Raw genomic sequence first — 27,844 nt, forward strand, 5'->3', positions numbered from 1 at the left:
TGAAAACTGAAACCATATAGTCATAGCTCTGATAATATGAGCAATTAAAATCCACATAGTGTCCGAAACGAAAAATGAAACCATATAGTCATATTTTGTGACAATATGAGCTCCTTATCTAGTTCATCCGCCTTATGAGCTCATTGATGTAATCTTTCCTATTTCCAGCATCTCCACCTTCAACATAGTGGTTTCTCTTCTTCTTAATTCCACCTAATGGAGCAGTCAACTGGAAAGGCCATAAGAAGTTGTTTGGTTCCCTGAAATGAGGTCCTACAGTCATGATCTCATGAATCAAATCTTCAACACAGATCCGAGTAGAACTCCCAAGCTTGACTACCTCTACAACACAAACAAATCAAACCAACCAAAACATATAATATATGAGATTGTATTTTCACAAAACGAATCAAAACTAAATATCCAAATATTAAAGTAACTTACGCACACCTTCATTGATACAAAAATTCTTCCTAAATATAATATATGAGATTTGTATTTTGATAGGTAAAATTTTATGTATTTGCTCAGATTTGATTTTCTCAATATAAAGTTCACAATCCTAGTTCTCTGGGGGTAGGGAATGGAGACGAATATAAAATCACAATGTTCGTGGCAGGAGATGGAATCTATCAGACAAAAAAGAAGAGTTTCCTTTTCGATATGTGGGTTTTGTAAATACAAATCTTAAACAACTAAAAGGAAAACAAAAAACAGATCGACGGAGTCTATTGGGCAATTTAGAACAATTTAAAATCTAGAATGGACAGGTGGTGTGTAAACTAAAACAGTTACAGAGATGTATCTTTGTACTAGTTTTAGAAGAATTGGACTCAACATATTATTGAACCAAATGCTTCAAAAAAAATATGTACAATACCTAATGAAAAATATTGCTTACTTCTATCTTTCCTCTTCCCATGGTAGCAATGGCAGCGCAGTATAGTGGGCAAGATCTTTAAACTGGCCGATAGAGCGGTGTAGTAATCCTCTTGGCCTCATCATTTGGTTCCATTGGGTCCATCATACGGTCTCCTTTGTGGCGTTTCACGTCGCTCTGACTCTGTCTTCTTAGGTGTCAGACCAAGAGCAGTCATCCAATTCTATGGAGTCCATTGTGACTTGAACCTCCAAAATAACCGCCCGTCAGTGATCACTCCATCCCACTAATTGTTTTTTTGTTGTTGTTGTACACGACCGAGAGTAACTGCATTCCCTTCACTTGTGAGTCTCCTTTCCCATGTCATGAATATAATATGATCTTCTTCATACTTCCCATACTCAAGAGGCTCCCACACTCAGCTTCTCACACACATGCAGCTGCTTTAAGATATATAGCAAACTCAAAAGAATATGATACTAGAGCTACATATATATTACTACCACTATCAATGTTCACTAAAACTTGCTATGCAATATTCTAAGTAGAAAGGATATTATGCTGACTTGAGTGAGTGAAATAGCAAATATACATTTCTATAGCGAATGGAGTGATGAGTTATCCATAACGCCTCTTTACCGCATACGACACACATCTGTGCATATCTCTAGACATGTTTATGCAAAGATCCTCGAGGTTCACAATCAGAGCGGAGTTTAGAAGAGTAGGACTAAGTTAAAGCTCCAAGTGAAGCAACATTAGTAGTGACGAAGAACATTTTTAAAGGGGATCTTTCCATTTGTTACTTTCAATAGGCATCTAAGCATAAGTGGAGCAAAAGTAAGTAAAAATATCTCGCCTTCCAAACTTCTCTATTCTGCAAATGTAGTTGTCATTGGACCTTGATTATTTCTTGCCAAAATCATAATCATAACTTTGTTCTAGACTTCTTTTCCTAGAAAAATGTCTGGGATTAACCGATGAAAACTGTGGAACTCATTTTATTAATTGAGAACCGAAAGATAGACTTTAAAACATGGGAATGTGTACATCTTCCTAAGTAGAGGTGCAAAATAAGTACTTTTACCATTTAATTATCTTTAAGAAAAAGATTTGAACAAATGGAATGATATGAAGAAAGGAAATCACAAATTCACAATTGATATAAGTATATCAAAGAAACTATCTTACAAAACCGCATTGCATGGGTCTGTCCAATAATCTCCACATCTTGTTGGGTTACCGGTTTGTCATTAGGCAAAATGGCGGTTGCATCCTATAGATAGCCGTAATATCAGTAAGTCTCCTTATATAGACCCTTTAAATAATGTATAATTATGATTTAAGTTGATATAAACACAATTTTACCATAAGGGCATCAAGAACCTTTGTTTTGTCCTCATCTCGATCTATCCTTGCATTCATAGTTGCCGCAGATTTAGCCATGGGCCTACACACACCGGGGAGTGATGACATTACTACGGGTTGCTCTAACCAATTATGCTTGAATCATTGCTCTGATCGACTGGTATTAATGTAGTTGCTTCGAGTGCTTCTCCAATGCTTATGTTGAACTATGCCATCCACAGTACAAAGAAGCCATAAATGAAAATATGTGGTGGGGGGCACTTACATGGTTATTTTTCTTCCATTGATATCCAATAAAACCCATTTTCATTCTGAGTTTAGATTCTTGGCTGCAACTGTGCATATCTATAAGCACCACCGCTACATCTCTATTACACTCTTCACTACAAAAAAAAAAATATTAACAGATAAAGTTTGAAGTTTTATTTTAAGGAGAAGAAAGATTATTACCATCGGGTGAAAGCACTTCCATCTTTGGCACGTTTGAGAGAGTTACTGGTACTGTTGATGTCGGTTTAAACTTCAACCTTTCTTGTTCTTGGAGGATTCATCAATCTTGCTTTCGAGCCATTATTTTCGAGAGATTTTGAGAGATGGTTTGGAATTTGGAAGTGAGAAAGGGTGAGCGGTTTGTTTAATAAGTTGGGTGAAATGTTTTGGATTTTGAGTAGCCCAAACAAATGCAAAGCATTGGTTGGGGAGAACCAACTCAAAGATGGTAACACCATTAACAATATGTCAGCGTACCTGGAAATGAGATCAATATGGACAATTCGTGTAATTTCAGCAATGACAGTTTCTTTTGCGATCAAAATCATTTAATCCCACGAACCAAAAGTCTATATAGTAGAAGAAAGATTATAACCGAATGAATATAAGATTTAAGAATGGAGATAAGATTTAAGAAAGAGGTTTTTATCTACTTATCTATTTTGGGTTTTTATGTATTTTGGACTACGAACAATTGAAATCGCCAAAAAAAAAAAAATGAGAATTCATTTTTTTAAGTAAAATCTGATGTGTCAGTCTGAGAGAAAAAAAGGGGACTGACGTGGGTCACTGGGAGCATTCTCAACTACTCAGTATTAATGGTCTTTGATTATAGTTATACCCTCACCAATCTATTTTTTGGAGCACTCTAGAGACTCTAATTTTTTCTAAATTCTATTACTAATTATAAAAAAGTAGGATATAAATAAATAAACAATCTCATCTAGAATTTCACAGAATGTCCAACTTTTTCTAAAACATATAGCTAATTATGAAAAAAAAAAACTAAATTGCAAAAAATAATATTTTCAACCAAAAACGATTTTCCTAAAATCCTTATGCTACAAAAAATAGTTTCCACACTAATCTCAGACGAAGTTTAACATAACAAAGTTTCATTCTAGAAAATGATAATGAAACAATGAAAGAACAAAGGAAAAAATGAATTGAGTTGCTTGAACATTTACTTAATTCATTTGTTAACCACACATATAACTGGAAAAAATGAAAAAATAAATAAACTAATCATAAAATAAGTAATAGTGTACACCAAAAACAAATAAAATTGTATTGCATGCAATATATATATATATACATAACAAATAAAGTTGAATCAATTTGAGGTGTAAAATTTAGTCATAGTTAAGGATTTCAAAAACCACATGCCACAATAATTACGATATATTCTAATTAAATTTATGAATTTTATAATTTCTAATTTTAGTGGAATAACGAGATTCAGTTAAAACGGACGTTGGCTTAAATAAATTATATAACTATTGATTTAGTTAAAATAGACGTTGGGCTTAAATAAATTATATACCAAACCAAACCAAACCAAAACAAATTACATGTGGAAAATTAAATTATATAAAAAATAACATCACAAAATATATAATAGCAATTGGAAAAAAAAAACCCCCAATAATAATAAATATTTTCAAATATATATAATACTGTATGAAACTAACATCAAAGAACAATTACCGAGAAACATAAAATTAGATGCAAATGCATTGAACTAACCTCAAATAATATTTAACAGGAAATCGGAAATTGGATGCACATGCAAACATTAAACTAATAAACTAATCTTAAAAATTAATTAATGGACAATCAGAATATTGATACAACTGCATTAAACTAACCTCAAAAAATAATTAACGGAAAATCAAAACTTAGATGCAAATACATCAAACTAACACCAACAAATAATTGTCGGGAAATTGGAAACTGGATGCAAATGGATTGAACTAACCCTCAGAGATTAAATTACCGTGAAATCGAAAATTGGATGCAACTGTATTGAACTAACCTAAAAAAAATAACTAAATTGCAAAAAGCAATATTTTCAACCAAAAACGATTTTCCTAAAACCCTTACGCCACAAAGAATAGTTTACACACTAATCTCAGGTGAAGTTTAACATAACAAAGTTTCTTTCTAGAAAATGATAATAAAACTACGAAAGAACAAATGAAAAAAATGAATTGAGTTGCTTGAACATTTACTTTATGCATTTGTTAACCACACATGTGACTGAGAAAAAAGGAAAAAAAATAAGTAAACTAATCATAAAATAAGTAATAGTGTACACTAAAAACAAATAAAATTGTATTGTATGCACTATATATATGGGTCCAATAAATAAAGTTGAATCAATTTAAGGTGTAAAATTTAGTCATTGTTAAGGATTTCAAAAACCACAGGCCACAATAATTACGACATATTCTAATTAAATTTATAAATTTTATAATTTCCAATTTTAGCGGAATAATGAGATTTAGTTAAAACGGATGTTGGCTTAAATAATTTATATAATTATTGATTTAGTTAAAGTAGACGTTGGGCTTAAATAAATTATATATCAAACCAAACCAAACCAAATTACATATGGAAAATTAAATTATACAAAAAATAATATCACAAAATATATAATAGAAACTGGAAAAAAAAACCCCCAATAATAACAAATATTTTTAAATATATATAATACTGCATGAAACTAACGTCAAAGAACAATTAATGAGAAACAGAAAACTAGATGCAAATACATTGAACTAACCTCAAATAATATTTAACGGGAAATCAGAAATTGGATGCACATGCAAGCATTAAACTAACCTCAAAGAATAAATAACGGGAAATCAAAACTTGAATGCACATACATCAAACTAACATCAACAAATAATTATCGGGAAATCGGAAACTGGATGCAAATGCATTGAACTAACCCTCAGAGATTAAATTATCGGGAAATCGGAAACTGGATGCAACTGTATTGAACTAACCTAAAAAAAATAACTATAAATTGGAAACATGATGCAAATGTGTGAAACTAATCTTTACAAATAATTAATGGGAAATCGAAAATTGGATGCAACTACACTAAACTAATTTCAAAAAATAAATTTGATACAAATACATTGAACTAACCTCAAGAAATAATTAACGAAAAATCAGAAATTAGATGCAAATTCATTGAACTAACCTCAAATAATAATTAACGGGAAATCAGAAACTAGATGCAAATACAACCTCATCGAATAATAAACGAGAAATCGGAAACTGGCCGGATGCAAATGTATTCAACTAATCTAAAAAAATGATTAACGGAAAATCAGAAACTATATGCAAATGCATTTAATTGAGCTCGAAGAATAATTAGCAGTAAATTAGAAATTGGATGCAAATGCATTAAACTACAGCAAATAATAATTAACAAGAAATCGGAAACTGGATGCAACTGCATTGAACTAACCTCAAAAAATAAATAACAGAAAATTAGAAATTAGATGCAAATGCATTGAACTAACCTCAAAATATAGTTGTGTTATATGTTGTGGGAATGTCTCGATAAGTATAGTTTTGCATTTAAAACGGTGTTTATCTAATCTTTTTCGTATAATTGGGAACACTTTGCTATTCAAGTAGCTTCAATATGAACTTTATCTTATTAGACAATTTCATAAAACTTCAATCAAACTTCAATTATTAAACAATAAATGAAGTTGAAAGGTTTTATCAATGGCGAGTTATTTTTTTTTAATAGAGAGTACGTGAGGTTTTCATGTTATAAGAAATTTGGATGAGTGAGCAATATAATATCTGTATATAATAGTTATGCATATATAGTTGAATATATTTTTCAGAATAATTAATATGACAGGACCCGTTCGTAGATAATCTTTGAAGATCTCACATAGTGAGTCAGGTATATAATTTAAAGAATAATTAACGGAAAATCGGAAACTGGATAATGTTTGATGATCCAATATAGTAAATCAAGCATAATTTATTTTTATGTCATGTTTGCAAGGACACTACATATGGATAAGTAGAAAGTTGGTATTACACACCACATTGGATAATTAAAAAGAAATCGAAAACTGGATTCAAATACATTGAACTGAGCTCAAATAGTAATTAACGGAAAATTTAAAATTTTATGCAAATGCAATAAACTAAACTAAAAAAGTAATTAATTAGAAATCGGAAACTGGATGCAACTGTATTAAACTAACGTCAGAGAATAACTAATGGGAAATTAGAAATTGGATGCAAATATTTGAAAAATATTTAACAGTAAATTGGAAACGGTATACAAAAATGCATCAAACAAACCTCAAATAATAATTAACGATGAATCAGAAACTGAATGCAAATGTATTGAACTAACCTCAAAATATAATTAACAAGAAATCAAAAACCAAATGCAACTGCATTCAACTAACCTCATAGAATAGTTGATGGGGAATCAGAAACTACATGCAAATACATTAAAATAACCTCAAAGAATAGTTAACGGGAAATCAGAAATCGGATGAAATTGTATCGAACTAATTAAAATCTCAAAGCATAAATCATAAACTAGATACAGATGTATTGAACTAACCTTAAAGAGTTATAAATGAAAAATCAAAAGTTGTATGCAAATATAATGAACTAATCTAAAGACTAATTAACGAATATAGAAACATAAAAAAATGGATGCAAATGCACTGAACTAACCTCAATGAATAATTAACGAGAAATCATAAATTTGATGCAACTGCATTGAACAAACCTCAAAAAATAATTAACGGGAAATCGAAAACTTGCTGCAAATGCATTAAACTAACCTCGAAAAATAATTAATGGAAAATCAGAAATTGGATGCAACTGCATTGAACTAACCTCAAAGAATAATTAACGAAAAATAGAAAACTGGATATAAATGCATTAAACTAAAATCATATATTAACTAACAGGCTGGAAAATCAGAAATTGGATGTAATATCCTTGATGAATATTTTACGGAAAATCAGAAACTAGATGCAAATGCATTAAAATAACCTTAAAGAATAGTTAACTAGAAATCGAAAACCGGATGTAACTACATCGAACTACCCTCAAAGCATAAATAACTGGAAATTGATTGGAAACTAGATGCGAACTAACTTCGAAAAGTAATTAACGGGAAATCAGAAACTGGATGCAGATGTATTAAACTAACCTTAAAGAGTAATTAACGGAAAATTGGAACCTTAATGCAAATGCAATTAACTAATCTCAAAGAGTCATTAACGAAACATTAAGAACTAGATGGAACTGCACTGAATTAATTTTAATGAATAACTAACGGAAAATCGTAAACTTGGTGCAACTGCACTAAACTAACCTCAAATAATAATTAATGGAAAATAAAAAACTTGATACAACTACATTGAATTAACCTCAAAGAATAATTAATGGAAAATCGAAAACTAGATCCAACTACATACATTGAACTAGCCTCAAAGAATAATTAACGTAAAATTAGAAACTTGATGCAAATGCATTGAACTAACCTCGAAATATAGTTGTATTATATATAGGGAGAATATAATATCTCGACAAGTATAGTTTTGCATTTTAAGTAGTACTTATTATAATTATTTTATTATGATTGAGAATGTCTTGCTATTTAAGTAGCTTCAATATCATCTTCGCCACATTGAGCATTCTCACAAAATTTCAATCAAACTTCTATTATTAAACATAACAACCAAAATAAATCGACGGGTTTTACCAAGATTTGGTGCTTTCGTTTGATAGAGAGTGGTGCAAAAAATTTAAGCAAGTGATTAATATAATTTTCATATCTCATAGCTATGAATAGTTGCTAATATTTTTTAGAATAATTTAATATAACGACACCCGTTCGTAGGACGGGTTCGAAAGCTAGTATATATTCTATATAATAAAACAGCTTGGTCTTTAAGCTCTTTGTGTGAAGCCTACATCGGATCGGACGACTACATCCGACGGTTTAAGCTCTCTTTTGTGAATCCTACATCGGGTTTAAGCTCAATACATTTGAAGCTCATAGGATTATATCTCATATCTTCATTGGATATATATCCACGAGAATACATTTGATCTTGTCAATACATAGGGATTATATCATAGGGATTATCTTCATATTCGGATTATATATCCACGAGAAGGCTATATAAATCTATCCAGACTGACGTAAAATCTATCCAATTACCACAAAGCACAAGCCGGCTCTAAAATCATAAAAAACAACATCCTAGAATCTTAGAAATAGAGAGTCGGAAGAGTCTCATTCCGATATATATCCACAGGATTATATCTCATATCTTCATTCGGATATATATCCACGGGAAGGCTATATAAATCTATCCAGACTGACGTAAAATCTATCCAATTACCACAAAGCACAAGCCGGCTCTAAAATCATAAAAAACATCCTAGAATCTTAGGATAATAGAGAGTCCTAGAGAAAATCTAGGTAATATATTAATACTTGAAATAGAGAGTCGGAAGAGTCCTAGGATAATAGAGAGTCCCAGGAAATAGAGAGTCCCAGCCCTCATCTTCTATATAGACCTCCAAATGTCCACGCACATTCATCAACTTTAGCTGCTAATGTTAGTACTGCTGCTATTGGTGTTGCTGCTTCGTCTCTGCTAATGTTAATACTGCTAATGTTTATTTGCACTTTTAAGCTGTGTATACAATTACTGATTATATTGATGTAAAGTTGGCGTCCACAATGTAACATAGAGTGTTTCCGTTTTGCAGGTCTGAAGGTGTCTCTTTGGTATACTACGAAGACCAAGCTTGCTACCTCTCTTTCTTTACTGCGGTCTCTGCGCCTGCCCCCATCGAGGTATTTGCACTTTACTGATTATATTGAAAGAATCGGGCCTGAGTCTGAAAGCCCTGTGCCAATATTCCCATGGGTAAGTCTTCTTACTTTTCATATCAGACTGATTAAACACTCAGAAACTATATACTTTGAAGTAAAGTCACTCACCAGCACTGTCTTTGCTTTGGTCTAAGCTGGTTTCTCGCTGAGCCTGCTTCCCCAGTCTATACTTCTACAAATATGCCACAATGTCAATTAGAATAGAAATATCATAGCCGTAAACGTACATAGTCATCTGGAAAGGAATGGATGGAGTTACCAGTGTTCCTCAAAATATAACATTTTGGTATTGACCAAATAAAAATAGCAAGGGAAAATTTTTCAAGCAAACCTGCAAATGGCTCTTTAAGTGGTACAATGTCAAGCCCTTAAGGCCCATCACCCTCAGCACTGACTTGGGTGTTGCTTCTGTATAACCAATAATACACAAAATTAGAACAGTATCAATGTTACGTTGCAGCACAAATTACAAAAGAAATGCACAAATTTAGTGAGGAGTAGGAGACGATCGACTTACTGTCAGGTCCACCAAGCTTGGTGACAGCATCCACGAAACGATCATGAAGCTCAGCCGTCCATCTCAGTCTAGGCTTAGGATCTCTAGACAGAACAATTCCTCCACTCATCTCGTACGGATATCTTTCATACTCCCTCTCCATCTGCATATTTGTCTGGCTACACTCCCTTTGAGAAAGAGAGACAGGCTAAATTAAAGTGTAGTGAGTAGTAACAAAGTAGAAAGGATTATTCTTGCAAGAATATTTTTTTTCTTCTTTTTTAAGATGATCAAAAGCTTATCTAGCTACTATTCCATTTTCTTTTCCTCCAAAGCAATCAAAGTATCCTCACCAATATGTAATAATATCCATCATCAAAACACTTAAACTTTGGTGACAGTGATGTCTTCTAAACTAAAGATTCTTGATCAAATGAACTGAAATGAAAAGTTATGTGTTGAATATTAAAGTTTTGAATAGTGGACTATGTTATGACTTATGAGCTTTAAGCTTTAAGCTTTAAGCCTTTAAATGCGGAGGTTCATCTAATCAGTTAAAGAGAAGTAATGGAAAATGAATAGAGACATGGAAAAGCTAGAATTGATTCAATAAAAACGCCCCTAGATTCCCGATTTATGAACATGCAAGGCGTGAGTGCCTAAGAAAAACAGACTTTCACAACGACCACTCTTACTTCTAACTTCCATTCACTTCTCCATCTCCTACGCCTGGTACTAGATTCCTTAAACTACTACACCTCCCTTTGGCCCTCTATAGTATATTGTCAAATTACGAAAAAAAATGTTCCAGCCCTGCCTCATGAAACAACATTGACCAATATACAAAGCCATGGTGTTAATAACAATGGGCAAAAGATCAATTTGTTTAGAAAATCAACATATTATATGTGTGTATCGAATTCCCTAAACAAACATTACTAATGAGCCAGAATAAATTATTTGGGCAATGGTCAGATATGATATCTTGAATGAAACTTTTATGCATATGCATTATTAGTATCTAATGAATACATGAGATATCACACCAATCAATGAATATATTTGAAGTGAGAATCATGTCCTGTGAATAAACTTAATCACGGACACTTCACATTGAAAGGTTGAGACTTGGGAGTGGGTAGGCATGAATTTTGCGATGGATTACTGATGATTAGTTTTATTTCACTAGCTATTCAATTGTCAGTGTCCTAAGAAATAAAAATTGTCACACCTTTTTATCATTTTTCAACTACAGGTTGGTTCAGTACATCGACTCTTATGATCCACCACTAAAAGGATTGCAGGAGGACCTTAATTTTGTCAGCCCACGTCTTGGAGACCGAGCTTTGTCATCTTTGCAGCCATTAATGTATGTATTCTATGTTAATGACTAAGTTACACATAACTTTGAAACAGATAGAGTTGCTAAAAGTAGAGGTGAAGATTTGCAGATGAAGTGCTTGCTCGAGCTTTATGGACTTAAGGTAAGTTTATGGCGCCTATAACAACATAATAACATTAATAAGCCATTTTATTCCCATATATGATATAGTTTTACTCATGAGATAAATGGAAGTTTGTGAGTAAGGTAGGGCTGATTATATCACTTTTTTTATCGTTAACTCTTAGTCTGGGGTTATTGATGTTCAACTGAAGCAAAATGTTGAGCTTATGGACCAAGTTGCATAGAGCCACATTGTCATTTATACTGCTGTTTGAGACTTAAATTTGATCCTCTCTCTTAGCTAATGGACGGGGCTTGACTTCGAGATATCTTACAACACTGCACAAGAAATTCTTGATTTTTTTTTTATCAAGTATCCTTCTCCTTCCACTCGGCACTACTTTCTTTTAGTCAGCATTTTTAGGTTTTTTATATCCATTGTATATGTTTGGTATCTGTGAATCTGCAATACATTTAATTAAGTATGATTCTGACTTCAAATAAAATTACTCTTTATTACTAAGCTTGGTCGCTAACATGACAAGATGAGTCTAGATTTACAATACACCCTTTGAGGTCGAAAAGGCGATCAATATATATGTGGTGATTAAAGGATGAAGGTTGGTAATATAGACATCTCCCGTATATACTCATTTTCTTAGCTCATATAGGAAGGATACTTACAGGTCATAAGTCACAATGGTAGATGAAGTCTTGAATTGATAGACAAATACCTCATCACCTATAACGACATTTTACTGATGCCTAAACTAAATTAGAAAGTTTCATTATTCTGTTCATCTCACATGGTCCCTATATATTACTTACTGTTTAACTTAGCATGGTATGAATGATGATTCCCATGGATTCTTTGCATTCCGTAAACATAGGAGTGAAGGTTGACAATGAGTGTATTTCTATTCAGTTTGTTATTTTCCAAAACTTCTAGCCTTCATTTGGCTGAGTAGAAAACTAATATTTCTTGGTTTAAGTTGTTCATTGATCTTTAACATTCAGTTATCTTCTACTAGTGAAAGTGTCTTCTTTAACTCTTTGCAGTCATATTTATTTTGTTTTTTGCTCAACAAGTTATTAATTATCAATATTTTGTAGTATGTCATGTTCTCATAAATATTTTATTGTTTTCCATTTTCTCCTCAAAGATGGATAAGACACAAACTATTTCTACCAATTGAACGTCTTTGCATTTCTTTGAGGTATTTTTTCAAGTTTTTTTTATCTTCTTTTATTCTTTCACGTTTTTTTTTTCTTTTATTCTTACATGAATTGTAAAACTCCACAATCTATACAATGTTTGTTTTATGCTTACGTTAATATTGTTAATTTTAAATGTATTTAACCTTTCACCAATTACAAAATAAAGGTTATGAACAAACAACTACATGAAAACCATCAAGTCCAATCAGCTTATGAGGTTGTCGAGATACCTCCACGGTCAACTCTACTTAGTGTTACTCCTTCTAAGCGCAAGTTGGCTCAACGCACAAGAAGGGAGAGAGAGCGCATAAGTGCTAATTCGTCAACCTCAGAAATACCTTCACATCAAGTCCAATCAGCTCATGAGGTAGTAGTCACACCTCATCCACAGTCAACTATTACAGTTATTCCAACCAATCCTAATGCTAAGGTATATATATGTATTATATTGATATATACAATATTTGTTTTCTGTCGTACGCTAATTTTGTGATGTACAGGTTATTAAAAAACAATTGCATGAGAACCGCCAAGTCCAATTAGCTCAAGAGATTGTCGTGACACCTTCACAGTTAACTCTTGGAGTCAATCCCACCAATGCTTTCTTACCTTCGCGAACTTTTCGCTAAGTTGGCCCAACACACAAGAAGAGAGAGATAGCGATAAGTGCTAATACGTCAACCTTAGAAAAATGTTCGCATCAAGTCCAATCAGCTCATGGGGAGGTGGTGACACCTCCACAGTCAACTATTATTGTTAGTCCGACCAATGCTAAGGTATGTATTATATTTTCACAATATATGCAATATTTGTTACGTTCATTTGTGATGTCTTTATTGTTTTATCAAATACAAAATATAGGTTGTCAACAAACAGTTGCAAGAGAACCATCAAGTTCAATCAGCTCAAGAGGTTGTCGTCACACCTCCACAGTTAACTCTTGAATTCAGTCCAACCAATCTTTCCATACCTTCCCAGCTTTCTAACCGCAAGTTAGCCCAACGCACACAAAGAGATAGAGAACGCAAAAGTGCTAATTCGTCAGCCTCAAGCTTGAGGAAACACACTCAAAAAGCGCCTTCCGATTGAACGTTGGCACAATGGACAAGAAGAGAAAGACAACGAGCTCAAAATGTGGCATTAAATGTCACTACTCCACTTCCTATTAGTGTTTCTGAATCAAGAGAATTCCCCTTAGTAACAAGTTTTAGGGTGAGGAGCAAAAGAAAGCAAATAGTCAATGATGATTTGACTATAATTAAAAAGAAGCGGACTAGGAGAAACTTAGCATCAAACTTTAAGAATATTCCAGTGGTGTCTCACACGTAAGTTCATTTATCTGTCTATTTTTTTTTAGTTTGTTTTTTTTCTCGATCAAAATATTATCTCTGACATACTTTTTATTTCTTTCCCGACTTAACAATTTTTAGCAATGTTACGACTCATCTAGAGGAATCTTCTACTGATATGCATATTCACTCCCGACATTATCTTGGAAAGATGGATGTGGCATGTCTCTTCTGTAAAGCACTGCACTGGATGGATGAAAGACTTGCAAATTCATCGCTTAGTAGACCTCTTTTTGGGACGTGTTGCAAACAAGGAAAAGTCAGTCTTCCTTTACTTAGTCCATTGCCTCATGCGATTCAAGATCTATATGATGGTAGTGACACCAAAGCCAGGTCTTTTAGACAACATCTTCGTCAGTATAACTTGGCTAATGCATTTACCAGTCTCGGTTGTCAACCGGATGACCGAATATTCAGCGGTAGCGGTCCTATTCCATTCACCATTCATGGTGAGTTACGCCATCAAATTGGATCGTTACTACCAGAACCTGAGAAAGATCCGACTTATGCTCAACTCTATGTTTATGACCCAGCCAGTGCCCTTGATGTGCGTCATCGCCGAAATCCAGAATTGAGACGTGATGTTTTAGATATCATTCAGAGTACACTGTCGGATTGTAATAGATTTGCTGAAAAATTTCGTCAGGCATATGATATATTGAGTGCTCGCACAACTAAGGAAAATGACGTGGCAGCTTATCTCCATTATAATACATCTACTGACCGACGTCGATACAATCTTCCTTCAACAAATGAAATTGCAGTTGTTATACCTGGGGATGGAACTGAAATCAGAAGCACAAGAGATATCATTCTTCATTATAGATTAGGCAATGCACTGAAGCGGATTGATGAATGTAATCCCGCTTATCTACCCCTGCATTATCTTTTGTTTTTCCCTCGGGGTGAGCTTGGATGGTCAACCGAAATGAAACTTTATGATGTCAATGACGACGATTCGAGGCGATTGACTCAAATGGAGTTTTATGCATATCGTTTGTTTGAACGTCATACTGAATATTCAGCAATACTCCGTGGTGGAAAATTATTTCAGGAGCTTCTGTGTGATGCTTGGGCTTCTACTGAGCAAAATCGGCTATACTATCATTATACCCACCAAAAGGATCTTCGTGCTGAATTGTACATGAGTTTGATAGATTTAGCTGAGGATACGGATCCTGATCAGGTTGGTCAGCGGTTTATTTTGCCATCATCGTTCATTGGAAGTCCAAGGTACATGTATGAGATCTTTCAAGACTCGATGGCTATAACACGTTACAATAAGCATCCAGATATATTCCTTACGAGACAGCTAATCCTCACCGGCCAGAAGAGCAAGAAGCCCTTTTAGAGAACCAAAATGCATTTGATCGACCTAATGTTCTTGCCCGTGTTTTCGAACTGAAGAGAAGAGCTTTAATGAAATTTATCAAGAAGAAAAATGTGTTTGGCCGTGAAGTAGCTCATGTATACACCATTGAATTTCAGAAGCGTGGCCTCCCGCACATGCATGCACTCTTTTTCCTCAAGCATGAAGATAAAATTCGTACCGCAGCCCAAATTGATCGAATTATATCTGCAGAATTTCCCGACCCAGATAAGGATCCCTTGCTCTTTGATACAATAAAAAGTTGTATGATCCATGGACCGTGTGGTGTTAACAATATGAACTCACCGTGTATGGAAAATGGCAAGTGCACAAAGCATTTTCCACATGAGTTTACAGACGCGACAACCATACAAAAAGACGGTTATCCACTTTATATGCGTCGCAACACGGGACGTGTCTATATGATGAAAGACAAAGAGGTTGACAATAGGAACGTTGTCCCATATAATCCACAGTTGGTGGGGATGTTTAATTGTCACATTAATGTCGAAGTGTGTGCGGGATTGCAATGTGTTAAGTACATCCACAAGTACATCTACAAGGGCAATGACAGAACAACAATGGTGTTGGACGGCGGAAATGAGATTAAACAGTACATTGATGCCAGATATATTGGACCACCAGAAGCAGCTTGGCGGCTATTTGGGTTTTCCTTACATGAAGAGTTTCCAACTGTTGTAAGGTTATCTCTTCACTTGCTAGGTATTTAACACCTAATTAAACAAATTTCATCAATATACTATTAAGTTATAGTGGAATGCCATACTATTAAGTTATGATTTGTTGCCAGCTATGCATCATGTTGTGTTCAACCCTAAGGAACCGATGGAGAATATTCTTGAGAGGGCGAAACAACAAAATTCGAGTCTCACTGCATTCTTCGACTGTTGTGCTTCAAATCCAGATGCTCGGCCCTATACTTACCAAGAATTTCCCGAGCATTTTGTTTGGCACAAAACAGATAAGGTATGGACTAAAAGAAGTAGTGGTTATGCTATTGGCAAGATGTATTTTGCCAAGCCCAACGAGGGAGAGAGGTTTTACTTGCGTCTACTATTGACCATCGTAAAGGGCCCAACATCATTTGAGGATCTACGCAAATTTGAAGGTATTCCTCATCCAACATTCAAGGCTGCATGTGTTGCATGTGGACTTCTTGAAGATGATGGAGAGTGGATACATTGTTTACAAGAAGCGGCGATAAAGAATACTGGATATCAGCTAAGGAGATTGTTCGACATTATTCTGTTGGAATGCAATCCAGTGCAACCACATTTGTTGTGGGATAGATTTTCAACAAGTATATGCGACGACTTGGCGCACAAATTACGAACTATCTTCAACATTCCTAATCCATCAAAAGAGCAGGTGACAGATATTATATTAATGCCTCCTTCATGTAGCCTATATTATATTATAAATACACAATTTTCCTGCAGGTGACAGATTACGGGTTGCATCTATTGGAGCAGTTCCTCATGGAATTTAAAAACAAAACTCTAGAAAACTTTCCTCCAATGCCCCAACCACTCAAAAAATGGAACAAAGGGATTGGAAATAGACTAATTTGGGAGCAACGCCAACTCCAGTCTGATTTACAAGATGAACAAATCAACCGTAACATTGATCGTCTTAACAATGAGCAACGCCATGCGTTTGATACCGTGGTTGATTCAGTCATGCAAAATGCAGGGGGAATTTTCTTCTTAAATGGAGCTGCAGGTACAGGAAAGACATTTGTGTATAATACAATTGCAGCTAAATGTCATCATCTAGGACATATTGTGATTGCAGTTGCCTCATCTGGTATTGCATCGCTTTTATTAGATGGTGGTAGAACAGCTCATTCAACTTTTTCTATTCCTTTTGATGTGTTGGAGAACTCTATGTGCGGCTTCAAAAAGGATTCACTCCAAGCAGGTCTATTTAAAGAAACAAAATTGATAATTTGGGATGAAGTCTCGATGCAGCATAGGTTTTGTATTGAAGCAGTTGACCGTTCACTCCGGGATGTTTGTAACAATGAAAGACCATTTGGTGGAATCACTGTTGTTCTAGGCGGTGACTTCCGACAAATTTTGCCAGTTGTACCACAAGGTGAACGTGAGGATATTGTAGGTGCATCACTGAAAAGGTCTTTGCTCTGGAAACACGTTAATGTTTTATCTTTGGTGCAAAATATGAGATTAGACAGTGACTTGCCAGAGAACGTGTTGTTCTCTAATTTCTTGATCGAGGTATTACTTAATTTCTTGAAAAAAATAATGTTTTTTGCTGACCATTTTAAATTATACACAATCACTCATCTCATATGCTCTCATTTGAAATTTTCAAGTTGGAATGAAACCAGAAGAAAGTGTTCAATTGCCGCCGGAGATTCAAAATTGTAGCAATCTTCATGACTTGCTAAATAATGTATATCCCGATCTAAGTGAGCAGTATGAAGCTGACCCAAATTATTTGACCGAGCGGACTATCCTTTCAGCACGCAACGATGATGTTAGCACTATAAATGCTACTGCACTAGATACGTTTCCTGGGGAAGAAATTGTTTGCTTAGGTGCTAACAAGTTAGGCGCTGCCAGTGTTGTTGATAGTGGTAACGCAAATAGCTATCCAACAGAGTACTTGAACTCACTCGATCCTTCTGGGTTGCCTCCATTCAAGCTTACTCTCAAGAAGGGATGCCCAGTAATGTTGCTGAGAAATATAGCGCCAACAGATGGACTTTGTAACGGCACCCGCCTGATGATTGTGTGCACAAAGCCACACGTGGTGCAAGTTCTAATCTTAACTAGAGAAAAAGCAGGGAATGTACGCTTTATCCCGAGAATATCATTAACTCCTTCAACCAATGAAATACCATTTCAAATGACCAGACGACAATTTCTGATTCGATTGTCGTTTGCAATGACGATAAACAAATCACAAGGACAAATTCACATTAAATGCGTTGGTATTGATTTGCAAAACCCGGTGTTTAGCCATGGTCAATTATATGTGGCGTTATCAAGATGCACTTCTTCAAAACGAATCAGTGTCATCCTCCCTCCTGATTCTTCAAACCACACAACTAATATCGTGTATCCTGAAGTCCTGCTTTAGTTTGAGAGAAGGTATATTTCGTAACTTTTGAGCTTTAATGTTTATTTCTCAATTTCTTTTTATACAAAATTTAAAATTTATACAAAATTACTTCTAAAGTTATTAATATTTTTCTTGCGGTGGAATTATCTTATTATCTTTGCATCATTAGCTTACTTTGAAGGTAATTAACATACTACGACAAGCATAACTATTTACATTCATTCTTTGTTCAAGGTTTTAGTGACATCCTTTTCTTTGAGGCCAAACTCTTCAATAGGCCTACTATATATGGAGAAAACTGCAGACAAGTGGGGGAAGCATAGAATGGGTGTTGAGTGGCATGAGAAGTGGTGGGAACATTACGATGCCTCTGGCCAAGCTGAGAACATTACTATACATTCGTATTGTAAAAATGTCATTCAAGTTAGATCAATTTTGTACGATTATTTAGAAACATATGCAATTTTTTATCACCTCCACGAAGACTAGATGTAATTTTTACATCCATAATGACTTGAGTGGCATAGCCACGGGTTAAATTCTAGTCTATATAATAAAGCAGCTTGGTTTTTTATGCTGTTATATCGAGCGGTCGGGGAGAAAGCATTTTTGGGACGATCCTACGGTGATAAATCTGTCCTACTTACTCTAAACTAAAGAGTCCTACTTTCTTTAAAGATAAAGAAGAATTTTATCTTTTATCTTTTAGTACATCTTATCCCTCCTTTTATTTATCACAACAAATCTTATAAAAGATAAAAACAATTTGAACACTAATCTTATTTAATTAAAGTATACATACGTATCATTATAAAAGCCCTCCAAAACTCCACTCAAAACAAACAAATAATTTGGTTTGGAATACAACTAAATTTCATTCTAGACAAAAGTTCAACGTTTTTTCCTTTGCTTTTTCTGGTATACCATTCGTTATTTCCATTGCACTTGGGGAACTTCACGAGTTCAGGTACTTGAGTTTAGGTTACCTTCTTTCTTTTATAGCCTTATTTGATGAACCTGCCAAAGATACAACTTCCTTAAGATCCGGTTTTTTTAATTCATGAAAGACATTATAGAATATATTGAAACCCATCTATAAACCTAAATAACCTAAATTTAGTATAGTGGTTGAACCCTCCTTTCCCTCTCGCTATGTGAATTGCCTTAGTCTTTTTATTTTAGCGGAGTTAAGCTTAAGCTTCCTTAAATTTCCCTCTCGCTATGTGAATTGCCTTAGTCTTTTTATTTTAGCGGAGTTAAGCTTAAGCTTCCTTAAAACGGGAAAATACGTTGTTAGGAATCTATTTCATCACTGATTGCTTTCTATTGCTTTTTCTTCTAGGAAAGGTTACTCTTTAGTGATTGTTAGGTTTCTTTCAGTGGGTTTAAAATCCACTAAGGAACGCTGTGTAAGCTTCCTTAAATTTCCCTCTCGCTATGTGAATTGCCTTAGTCTTTTTATTTTAGCGGAGTTAAGCTTAAGCTTCCTTAAAACGGGAAAATACGTTGTTAGGAATCTATTTCATCAGCGATTGCTTTACATTTGCTTTTTCTTCTAGGAAAAGGTTACTCTTTAGTGATTGTTAGGTTTCTTTTCAGTGGGTTTAAAATCCACTAAGGAACGCTTATTACATTACTCTTGTTTTTGCTTTAAGCGCGCTCCTTCCCCTAATAAGCCCACGAGGACAAGATGGCTGGAAACCAAAGATATGATCTTGTAGATGCCAATGAAGAAGCTGAAACTTCTCAAGAGAAGCAGATGACCCTTAGGCTTTTCCGGCGATACCAGAATTCCCGATATACTTATAAGCTTGGCTCTATATCAATCAAAGAATTCAATTTCAATATTTTTGCTTGCTCCCATGAATACTCATCCGAAAGATTCTTAATGTTAATTAATTGAGTACCCGCCCCACAACTGTTGCGTCTTCAACAGAGGGATGACAAAAGGGTGACAGCTTTAAGGGATGATGATGCTTACCCCACAATTGCTGCGTCTTCAACAGAGGGATGAGTTAGAAGGATTCTCCCCAATTCAGCAAGAGCAACCTGTGAATTCAATATTTAGCCACTTTTTTTTTTAACACTCGACGCTGGATTATGTTTCCTTTGCTTTTTTTGGTATACCATTCGTTATTTCCAAATACTCATCCGAAAGATTCTTAATGTTAATTAATTGAGTACCCGCCCCACAACTGCTGCGTCTTCAACAGAGGGATGACAAAAGGGTGACAACTTTGAGGGATGATGATGCTTACCCCACAACTGCTGCGTCTTCAACAGAGGGATGAGTTAGAAGGATTCTCCCCAATTCAGCAGGAGCAACCTGTGAATTCAATATTTAGCCACTTTTTTTTTTAACACTCGACGCTGGATTATGTTTCCTTTGCTTTTTTTGGTATACCATTCGTTATTTCCAACTTTTCTTTGCACTTGGGGAACTTCACGAGTTCAGGTACTTTAGTTTAGGTTACCTTCTTTCTCTTATAGTCTTATTTGATGAACCTGCCAAAGATTAATATTTGAACATAATTTGGTCGTACTTAACATGTAATCTCATACTTTATGGTATTAGCTTTTATTGTTCAAATTAAATATACTGTTTTTTGATGATATTGCATCTTTTCTTTGCACTTGGGGAACTTCACGAGTTCAGGTACTTGAGTTTAGGTTACCTTCTTTCTCTTATAGCCTTATTTGATGAACCTGCCAAAGATTAATAATTTGCGAGACGAACATTGCCATTATTCAATTCTTGCAATTTCTTTCTTTGCCTCTTTTATGCTTTTAGACCCTTTTGCTATGCACACTAAAGTATAGTACATGCGTGTAGCTTTGGTAGAAGTTCCAGTGGATCGGAACTCTTTATATTTTAATTATACAAAAGTTGATAACTCTAATTAGAGGTACTGGTGACATGGTTGCATTTTGCACGACTCCGAACCTCCCTTAATAGTTATTCCTGGTCATAGTTGTATACCACTTCCATTTATTTGCTGCAATTTCCTTATCAATATTTGATTATCAGCCATGGATAAGGCACCACTTGCAAGTGCATTTGATGTTTCTGTTGTCGACGCACCACCTAAATCTACCAATGAACCTACTGCATCTGTTCAGGTATTTGAAGTTCCTTTTTCACAGTTTGGTTATGTTTGATTCTTACATGATTTCAAACTTTTAAATTTTGTAACAAAGAAAAACTCTTTTGTTAATTTGACAACATTCTCATTTAATTTTTTATGCGGCTTTTCATGTACTTGCATCATGCAGCAAAGAGAATTGGATTATATAACTCGAGTACGTGAGCATAAACAACGGATCATTGACCATGTGCTTGCTACCCTTGCTAAGGTATGTAACATATATACGTTCATTATATATGGTGGTTGTTTACAGCCTTCTGATGGTTATGTTTTATCAAATATAAAATGTAGGTTTTGGAAAAACAAGGAAATGAAGGCCATCAAGTCCAATCACTTCCTGTGTCCATGTCTTCCCATATGTAAGTTTCATTTCTTTGTGTGTTTTCTATAGCATTGTTTTCAGTCAAAAATATTTTCGTTCCTAGCCCATTATGATTTTTTTTTCTACATGTTAGTGACACCCAAAACGAAATGGAAGTGGATGATCTTAGTGTTAGTCCGACCAATGCTTATACACCTTCTCAGACTTCTCGACGCAAGTTGGCCCAACGCAATAGAAGAGAAAAAGAGCGCATAAGTGGTAGAATGAACAAACGAACTAGAAGGAACTTAGAAGCAGACCTTCAGAATATTCCAGTATCAGTGTCTTCATATATGTAAGTTGAATTTCATTGTGTTTTCTATAGCATTGTTTTCAGTAAAAAAAAAATCCATTCCTAACTCATTAGGATTTTTTTCCCTACATGTTAGTGACACCCAAAGCGAAATGGATGTGGATGATTATTTTCAACCTCTTACAGCTGGTGTCAATATGGCAGAACCTGCTAATATGCATAACAATGTCCGTCATTATCTTGGAAAGATGGATGTGGAATGCTCCTTTTGTAAAGCTCTACACTGGAAAGATGAAAGGCTAGCAAATACATCAGTCAAAAGACCCTTTTTCGGGATGTATTGCAAACAAGGAAAAGTCAGTCTTCCTCTACTTAGTTCATTGCCACCTGCGATTCAAGATCTATATGATGGTAGTGACGCCAAAGCTAGGTCATTTAGACAACATCTTTGTCAGTATAACTTGGCTAATGCATTTACCAGTCTCGGTTGTCAACCGGATGACCGAATATTCAGCGGTTGTGGTCCTATTCCATTCACCGTTCATGGTGAATTACACCATCAAATTGGATCATTACTACCAGAACCTGAGAAAGATCCGATTTATGCTCAACTATATGTTTATGACCCAGCCAGTGCCCTTGATGTGCGTCATCGCCGAAATCCAGAATTGAGACGTGATGTTTTAGATATCATTCAGAGTACACTGTCAGATTGTAATAGATTTGCTGAAAAATTTCGTCAAGCATATGATATATTGAGTGCTCGCACAGTTGAGGAAAATGACGTGGCAGCTTATCTCCATTATAATACATCTACTGACCAACGGCGATACAATCTTCCTTCAGCAAATGAAATTGTAGTTGTTATACCTGGGGATGGAACTGAAATCAGAAGCACAATGGATATCATTCTTCATTATAGATCAGGCAATGCACTGAAGCGGATTGATGAATGTAATCCCGCTTATCTACCCCTGCATTATCCTTTGTTTTTCCCTCGAGGTGAGCTTGGATGGTCAACCGAAATGAAACTTTATGATGTCAATGACGACGATTCGAGGCGATTGACTCAGATGGTGTTCTATGCATATCGTTTGTTTGAGCGTCATAATCGAATATTCAAAGAATACTCGTGGTGGAAAATTATTTCAGGAGTTTTTGTGTGATGCTTGGGCTTCTACCGAGCAAAATCGGCTATACTATCATTATACCCACCAAAAGGATCTTCGTCTTTGAAGTGTACATGAGTTTGACAGATTGAATGAGGGTACGGATCCCCGTCGGGTTGGTCACGGGTTTATTTTGCCATCATCATTCATTGGAAGTTCAAGGTACATGTATGAGATCTTTCAAGACTCGATGGCTATAACACGTTACAATAAGCATCCAGATATATTCCTTACGATGACGGCTAATCCTCACTGGCCAGAAGTGCAAGAAGCCCTTTTGGAGAACCAAAATGCATTTGATCGACCTGACGTTCTTGCCCGTGTTTTCGAACTAAAGAGAAGAGCTTTAATGAAATTTATCAAGAAGAAAAATGTGTTTGGCCGTGAAGTAGCTCATGTGTACACCATTGAATTTCATAAGCGTGGCCTCCCGCACATGCATGCACTCTTTTTCCTCAAGCATGAAGATAAAATTCGTACCGCAGCCCAAATTGATCAAATTATATCTGCAGAATTTCCCGACCCAGATAAGGATCCCTTGCTCTTTGATACAATAAAGAGTTGTATGATCCATGGACCGTGTGGTGTTAAAAATATGAACTCACCGTGTATGGAAAATGGCAAGTGCACAAAGCATTTTCCACATGAGTTTACAGACGCGACAACCATACAAAAAGACGGTTATCCACTTTATATGCGCCGCAACACGGGACGTGTCTATATGGTGAAAGACAAAGAGGTTGACAATAGGAACGTTGTCCCATATAATCCACAATTGGTGAGGATGTTTAATTGTCACATTAATGTCGAAGTGTGTGCGGGATTGCAATGTGTTAAGTATATCCACAAGTACATCTACAAGGGCAATGACAGAACAACAATGGTGTTGGACGGCAGAAATGAGATTAAACAGTACATTGATGCCAGATATATTGGACCACCAGAAGCAGCTTGGCGGCTATTTGGGTTTTCCTTACATGAAGAGTTTCCAACTGTTGTAAGGTTATCTCTTCACTTGCCAGGTATTTATCACTTGATTAAACAATTTTCATTAATATACTATTAAGTTATACTGGAATGCCATACTGTTAAGTTATGATTTGTTGCTAGGTATGCATCATGTTGTGTTCAACCCTAAGGAACCGATGGAGAATATTCTTGAGAGGGCGAAACGACAAAAGTCGAGTCTCACTTCATTCTTCGACTGTTGTGCTTCAAATCCAGATGCTCGGGCCTATACTTACCAAGAATTCCCCGAGCACTTTGTTTGGCACAAAATAGAAAAGGTATGGACTAAAAGAAGTAGTGGTTATGCTATTGACAGGATGTATTTTGCCAAGCCCAATGAATGAGAGAGGTTTTACTTGCGTCTACTATTGACCATCGTAAAGGGCCCAACATCATTTGAGGATCTTCGCAAATTTGAAGGTATTCCTCATCCAACATTCAAGGCTGCGTGTGTTGCATGTGGACTTCTTGAAGATGATGGAGAGTGGATACATTGTTTAGAAGAAGCGGCGATAATGAATACTGGATATCAGCTAAGGAGATTGTTCGGCATTATTCTGTTGGAATGCAATCCAGTGCAACCACATCTGTTGTGGGATAGATTTTCAACAAGTATATGCGACGACTTGGCGCACAAATTACGAACTATCTTCAACATTCCTAATCCATCAGAAGAACAGGTGACAGATATTATATTAATGCCTCCTTCATGTAGCCTATATTATATTATTAATACACAATTTTCCTGCAGGTGACAGATTACGGGTTGCATCTATTGGAGCAGTTCCTCATGGAATCTAAAAACAAAACTCTAGAAAACTTTCCTCCAATGCCCCAACCACTCAAAAAATGGAACAAAGGGATTGGAAATAGACTAATTTGGGAGCAACGCCAACTCCAATTTGATTTACAAGATGAACAAATCAACTGTAACATTGATCGTCTTAACAATGAGCAACGCCATGCGTTTGATACCGTGGTTGATTCAATCATGCAAAATGCAGGAGGAATTTTCTTCTTAAATGGAGCTGCAGGTACAGGAAAGACATTTGTGTATAATACGATTGCAGCTAAATGTCGTCATCTAAGACATATTGTGATTGCAGTTGCCTCATCTGGTATTGCGTCACTTTTATTAGATGGTGGTAGAACAACTCATTCAACTTTTTCTATTCCTTTTGATGTGTTGGAGAACTCTATGTGCGGCTTCAAGAAGGATTCGCTCCAAGTAGGTCTATTTAAAGAAACAAAATTGATAATTTGGGATGAAGTCTCGATGCAGCATAGGTTTTGTATTGAAGCAGTCGATCGTTCACTCCGAGATGTTTGTAACAATGAAAGACCATTTGGTGGAATCACTGTTGTTCTAGGCGGTGACTTCCAACAAATTCTGCCAGTTGTACCACAAGGTGAACGTGAGGATATTGTAGGTGCATCACTGAAAAGGTCTTTGCTCTGGAAACACGTCAATGTTTTATCTTTGGTGCAAAATATGAGATTAGACAGTGACTTGCCAGAGAACGTGTTGTTCTCTAATTTCTTGATCGAGGTATTACTTAATTTCTTGAAAAAAATAATGTTTTTTGCTGACCATTTTAAATTATACACAATCACTCATCTCATATGCTCTCATTTGAAATTTTCAGGTTGGAATGAAACCAGAAGAAAGTGTTCAATTGCCGCCGGAGATTCAAAATTGTAGCAATCTTCATGACTTGCTAAATAATGTATATCCCGATCTAAGTGAGCAGTATGAAGCTGACCCAAATTATTTGACCGAGCGGACTATCCTTTCAGCACGCAACGATGACGTTAGCACTATAAATGCTACTGCACTAGATACGTTTCCTGGGGAAGAAATTGTTTGCTTAGGTGTCGACAAGTTAAGTATTTTGCCGGTTGTTGTTGATAGTGGTAACGCAAATAGCTATCCAACAGAGTACTTGAACTCACTCGATCATACGGGTTGCCTCCATTCAAGCTTACTCTCAAGAAGGGATGCGATAAATATTGTTGAGAAATATAGTGCCAACAGATGGACTTTGTAATGGCACCCGCCTGATGATTGTGTGCACAAAGCCACACGTGGTGCAAGTTCTAATCTTAACTGGAGAAAAAGCAGGGAATGTACGCTTTATCCCGAGAATATCATTAACGCCTTCAACCAATGAAATACCATTTCAAATGACCAGACGACAATTTCCGATTCGATTGTCGTTTGCAATGACGATAAACAAATCACAAGGACAGTCTGTTAAGTATGTTGGTATTGATTTGCGAAACCCGGTGTTTAGCCATGGTCAATTATATGTGGCGTTATCAAGATGCACTTCTTCAAAACGAATCAGTGTCATCCTCCCTCTTGATTCTTCAAACCACACAACTAATATCGTGTATCCTGAAGTCCTGCTTTAGTTTGAGAGAAGGTATATTTCGTAACTTTTGAGCTTTAATGTTTATTTCTCAATTTCTTTTTATACAAAATTTAAAATTTATACAAAATTACTTCTAAAGTTATTAATATTTTTCTTGCGGTGGAATTATCTTATTATGCCGCATCATTAGCGACTTTGAAGGTAATTAACATATTACGACAAGCATAACTATTTACATTCATTCTTTGTTTAAGGTTTTCAGTGACATCCTTTTCTTTGAGGCCAAACTCTTCAATAAACTTCTTCATATTGTCGTTTTAGTTTGAACAGAGGCCAAACTCATGCAAAGCAACTGGAAATGTGGCCTACTATATATGGAGAAAAATGCAGACAAGTGGGGGAAGCATAGAATGGGTGATGAGTGGCATGAGAAGTGGTGGGAACATTACGATGCCTCTGGCCAAGCTGAGAACATTACTATACATTCGTATTGTAAAAATGTCATTCAAGTTAGATCAATTCTGTACGATTATTTGTAAACATATGCAATTTTTTATCACCTCCACGAAGACTAGATGTAATTTTTACATCCATAATGACTTGAGTGGCATAGCCACGGGTTAAATTCTAGTCTATATAATAAAATAGCTTGGTCTTTAGGGGCTTTGTCTGAAGTCTACATCTGACGGCTAAAAGTTTATACAATCAATACATCTGACGGTGTATCTATAGAGTATTAGTGCGATTGAAACTCCTAACACTTAAAGAAAAATTATTCCCAAACACTTAAGAAAAGTTATCCCCAAAGGTTTCTATAGAGTATTAGTGCGATTGAAACTCCTAACACTTAAGAAAAGTTATCCCCAAACACTTAAGAAAAGTTATCCCCAAAGAAAACAATCATGCTTTAAAAGTTAATATACTTACTCTTAACTTTCGGAAACACGTACTTAAATAGGAAACGATCTTACTCAAAGATGTATTAAAAAAAAACGTACTAAGAAAACCTTTCGTTTCCCGAGTTCCAAAACAACCATTACTTTTTTTTTGCTTCCACACCTATGATCCAACGTTAACACCAATGGATTTGATGACTGTTGTAATGTCTTTGCTA

At 35.3% G+C, this 27,844-nt stretch overlaps 3 protein-coding genes across 6 annotated transcripts; 2 read left to right on the plus strand and 1 right to left on the minus strand.

Moving 5' to 3' along the window:
* Nucleotides 1-9,203: 9,203 nt before the first annotated feature.
* Nucleotides 9,204-10,796, minus strand: LOC147504093 (myb family transcription factor PHL11-like). Of its 2 annotated transcripts, none has more exons than XM_086557189.1 (4): nucleotides 9,952-10,796; nucleotides 9,766-9,842; nucleotides 9,543-9,606; nucleotides 9,204-9,439 (listed from the first exon to the last, which is right to left on the minus strand). In XM_086557189.1, exons 1-4 carry the CDS (start codon nucleotides 10,097-10,099, stop codon nucleotides 9,414-9,416), a joined length of 315 nt encoding a protein of 104 aa, XP_086413315.1. In that variant the 5' UTR covers nucleotides 10,100-10,796; the 3' UTR covers nucleotides 9,204-9,413. The 2 variants fall into 2 exon arrangements, with proteins under 2 accessions (XP_086413315.1, XP_086413314.1); XM_086557188.1 differs by having other exon boundaries at nucleotides 9,204-9,448; nucleotides 9,952-10,791.
* Nucleotides 10,797-13,243: 2,447 nt separating this feature from the next.
* LOC147504094 (uncharacterized) lies at nucleotides 13,244-27,358 on the plus strand. 3 transcript variants are annotated; one of them, XR_015192955.1, is made up of 3 exons: nucleotides 13,244-13,368; nucleotides 13,454-13,917; nucleotides 27,052-27,358. XR_015192955.1 is itself a non-coding variant. In XM_086557191.1 (3 exons), exon 3 carries the CDS (start codon nucleotides 14,060-14,062, stop codon nucleotides 15,290-15,292), a length of 1,233 nt encoding a protein of 410 aa, XP_086413317.1. In that variant the 5' UTR covers nucleotides 13,245-13,368; nucleotides 13,454-13,917; nucleotides 14,023-14,059. The 3 variants fall into 3 exon arrangements, 1 of the variants encoding a protein (XP_086413317.1); XM_086557191.1 differs by lacking the exon at nucleotides 27,052-27,358 and adding an exon at nucleotides 14,023-15,292 and having other exon boundaries at nucleotides 13,245-13,368; XR_015192954.1 differs by lacking the exons at nucleotides 13,244-13,368; nucleotides 13,454-13,917 and adding an exon at nucleotides 26,379-26,781.
* LOC147504095 (uncharacterized) lies at nucleotides 15,361-18,209 on the plus strand. Its single transcript, XM_086557190.1, has 3 exons — nucleotides 15,361-16,033; nucleotides 16,122-16,699; nucleotides 16,771-18,209. Exons 1-3 carry the CDS (start codon nucleotides 15,361-15,363, stop codon nucleotides 17,719-17,721), a joined length of 2,202 nt encoding a protein of 733 aa, XP_086413316.1. The 3' UTR covers nucleotides 17,722-18,209.
* Nucleotides 27,359-27,844: the final 486 nt, after the last annotated feature.

The sequence above is a fragment of the Coptis chinensis genome, chromosome 4, assembly GCF_015680905.1.
Source record: "Coptis chinensis isolate HL-2020 chromosome 4, ASM1568090v1, whole genome shotgun sequence".
NCBI classification, from domain to species: Eukaryota; Viridiplantae; Streptophyta; class Magnoliopsida; order Ranunculales; family Ranunculaceae; genus Coptis; species Coptis chinensis.

What these genes read in the sequence shown, in the direction of transcription:
- LOC147504093 (XM_086557188.1), bottom strand. Translation starts at nt 10,099, where the DNA reads ATGCAGATGGAGAGGGAGTATGAAAGATATCCGTACGAGATGAGTGGA. An exon ending in CAAGCTTGGTGGACCTGACA is followed by an intron (nt 9,843 to 9,951) that starts GTAAGTCGATCG and finishes TTGGTTATACAG; the next exon opens with AAGCAACACCCAAGTCAGTG. An exon ending in ACTTAAAGAGCCATTTGCAG is followed by an intron (nt 9,607 to 9,765) that starts GTTTGCTTGAAA and finishes GCATATTTGTAG; the next exon opens with AAGTATAGACTGGGGAAGCA.
- LOC147504094 (XM_086557191.1), top strand. Translation starts at nt 14,060, where the DNA reads ATGCATATTCACTCCCGACATTATCTTGGAAAGATGGATGTGGCATGT.
- LOC147504095 (XM_086557190.1), top strand. Translation starts at nt 15,361, where the DNA reads ATGAAATTTATCAAGAAGAAAAATGTGTTTGGCCGTGAAGTAGCTCAT. An exon ending in GTTATCTCTTCACTTGCTAG is followed by an intron (nt 16,034 to 16,121) that starts GTATTTAACACC and finishes ATTTGTTGCCAG; the next exon opens with CTATGCATCATGTTGTGTTC. An exon ending in CTAATCCATCAAAAGAGCAG is followed by an intron (nt 16,700 to 16,770) that starts GTGACAGATATT and finishes ATTTTCCTGCAG; the next exon opens with GTGACAGATTACGGGTTGCA.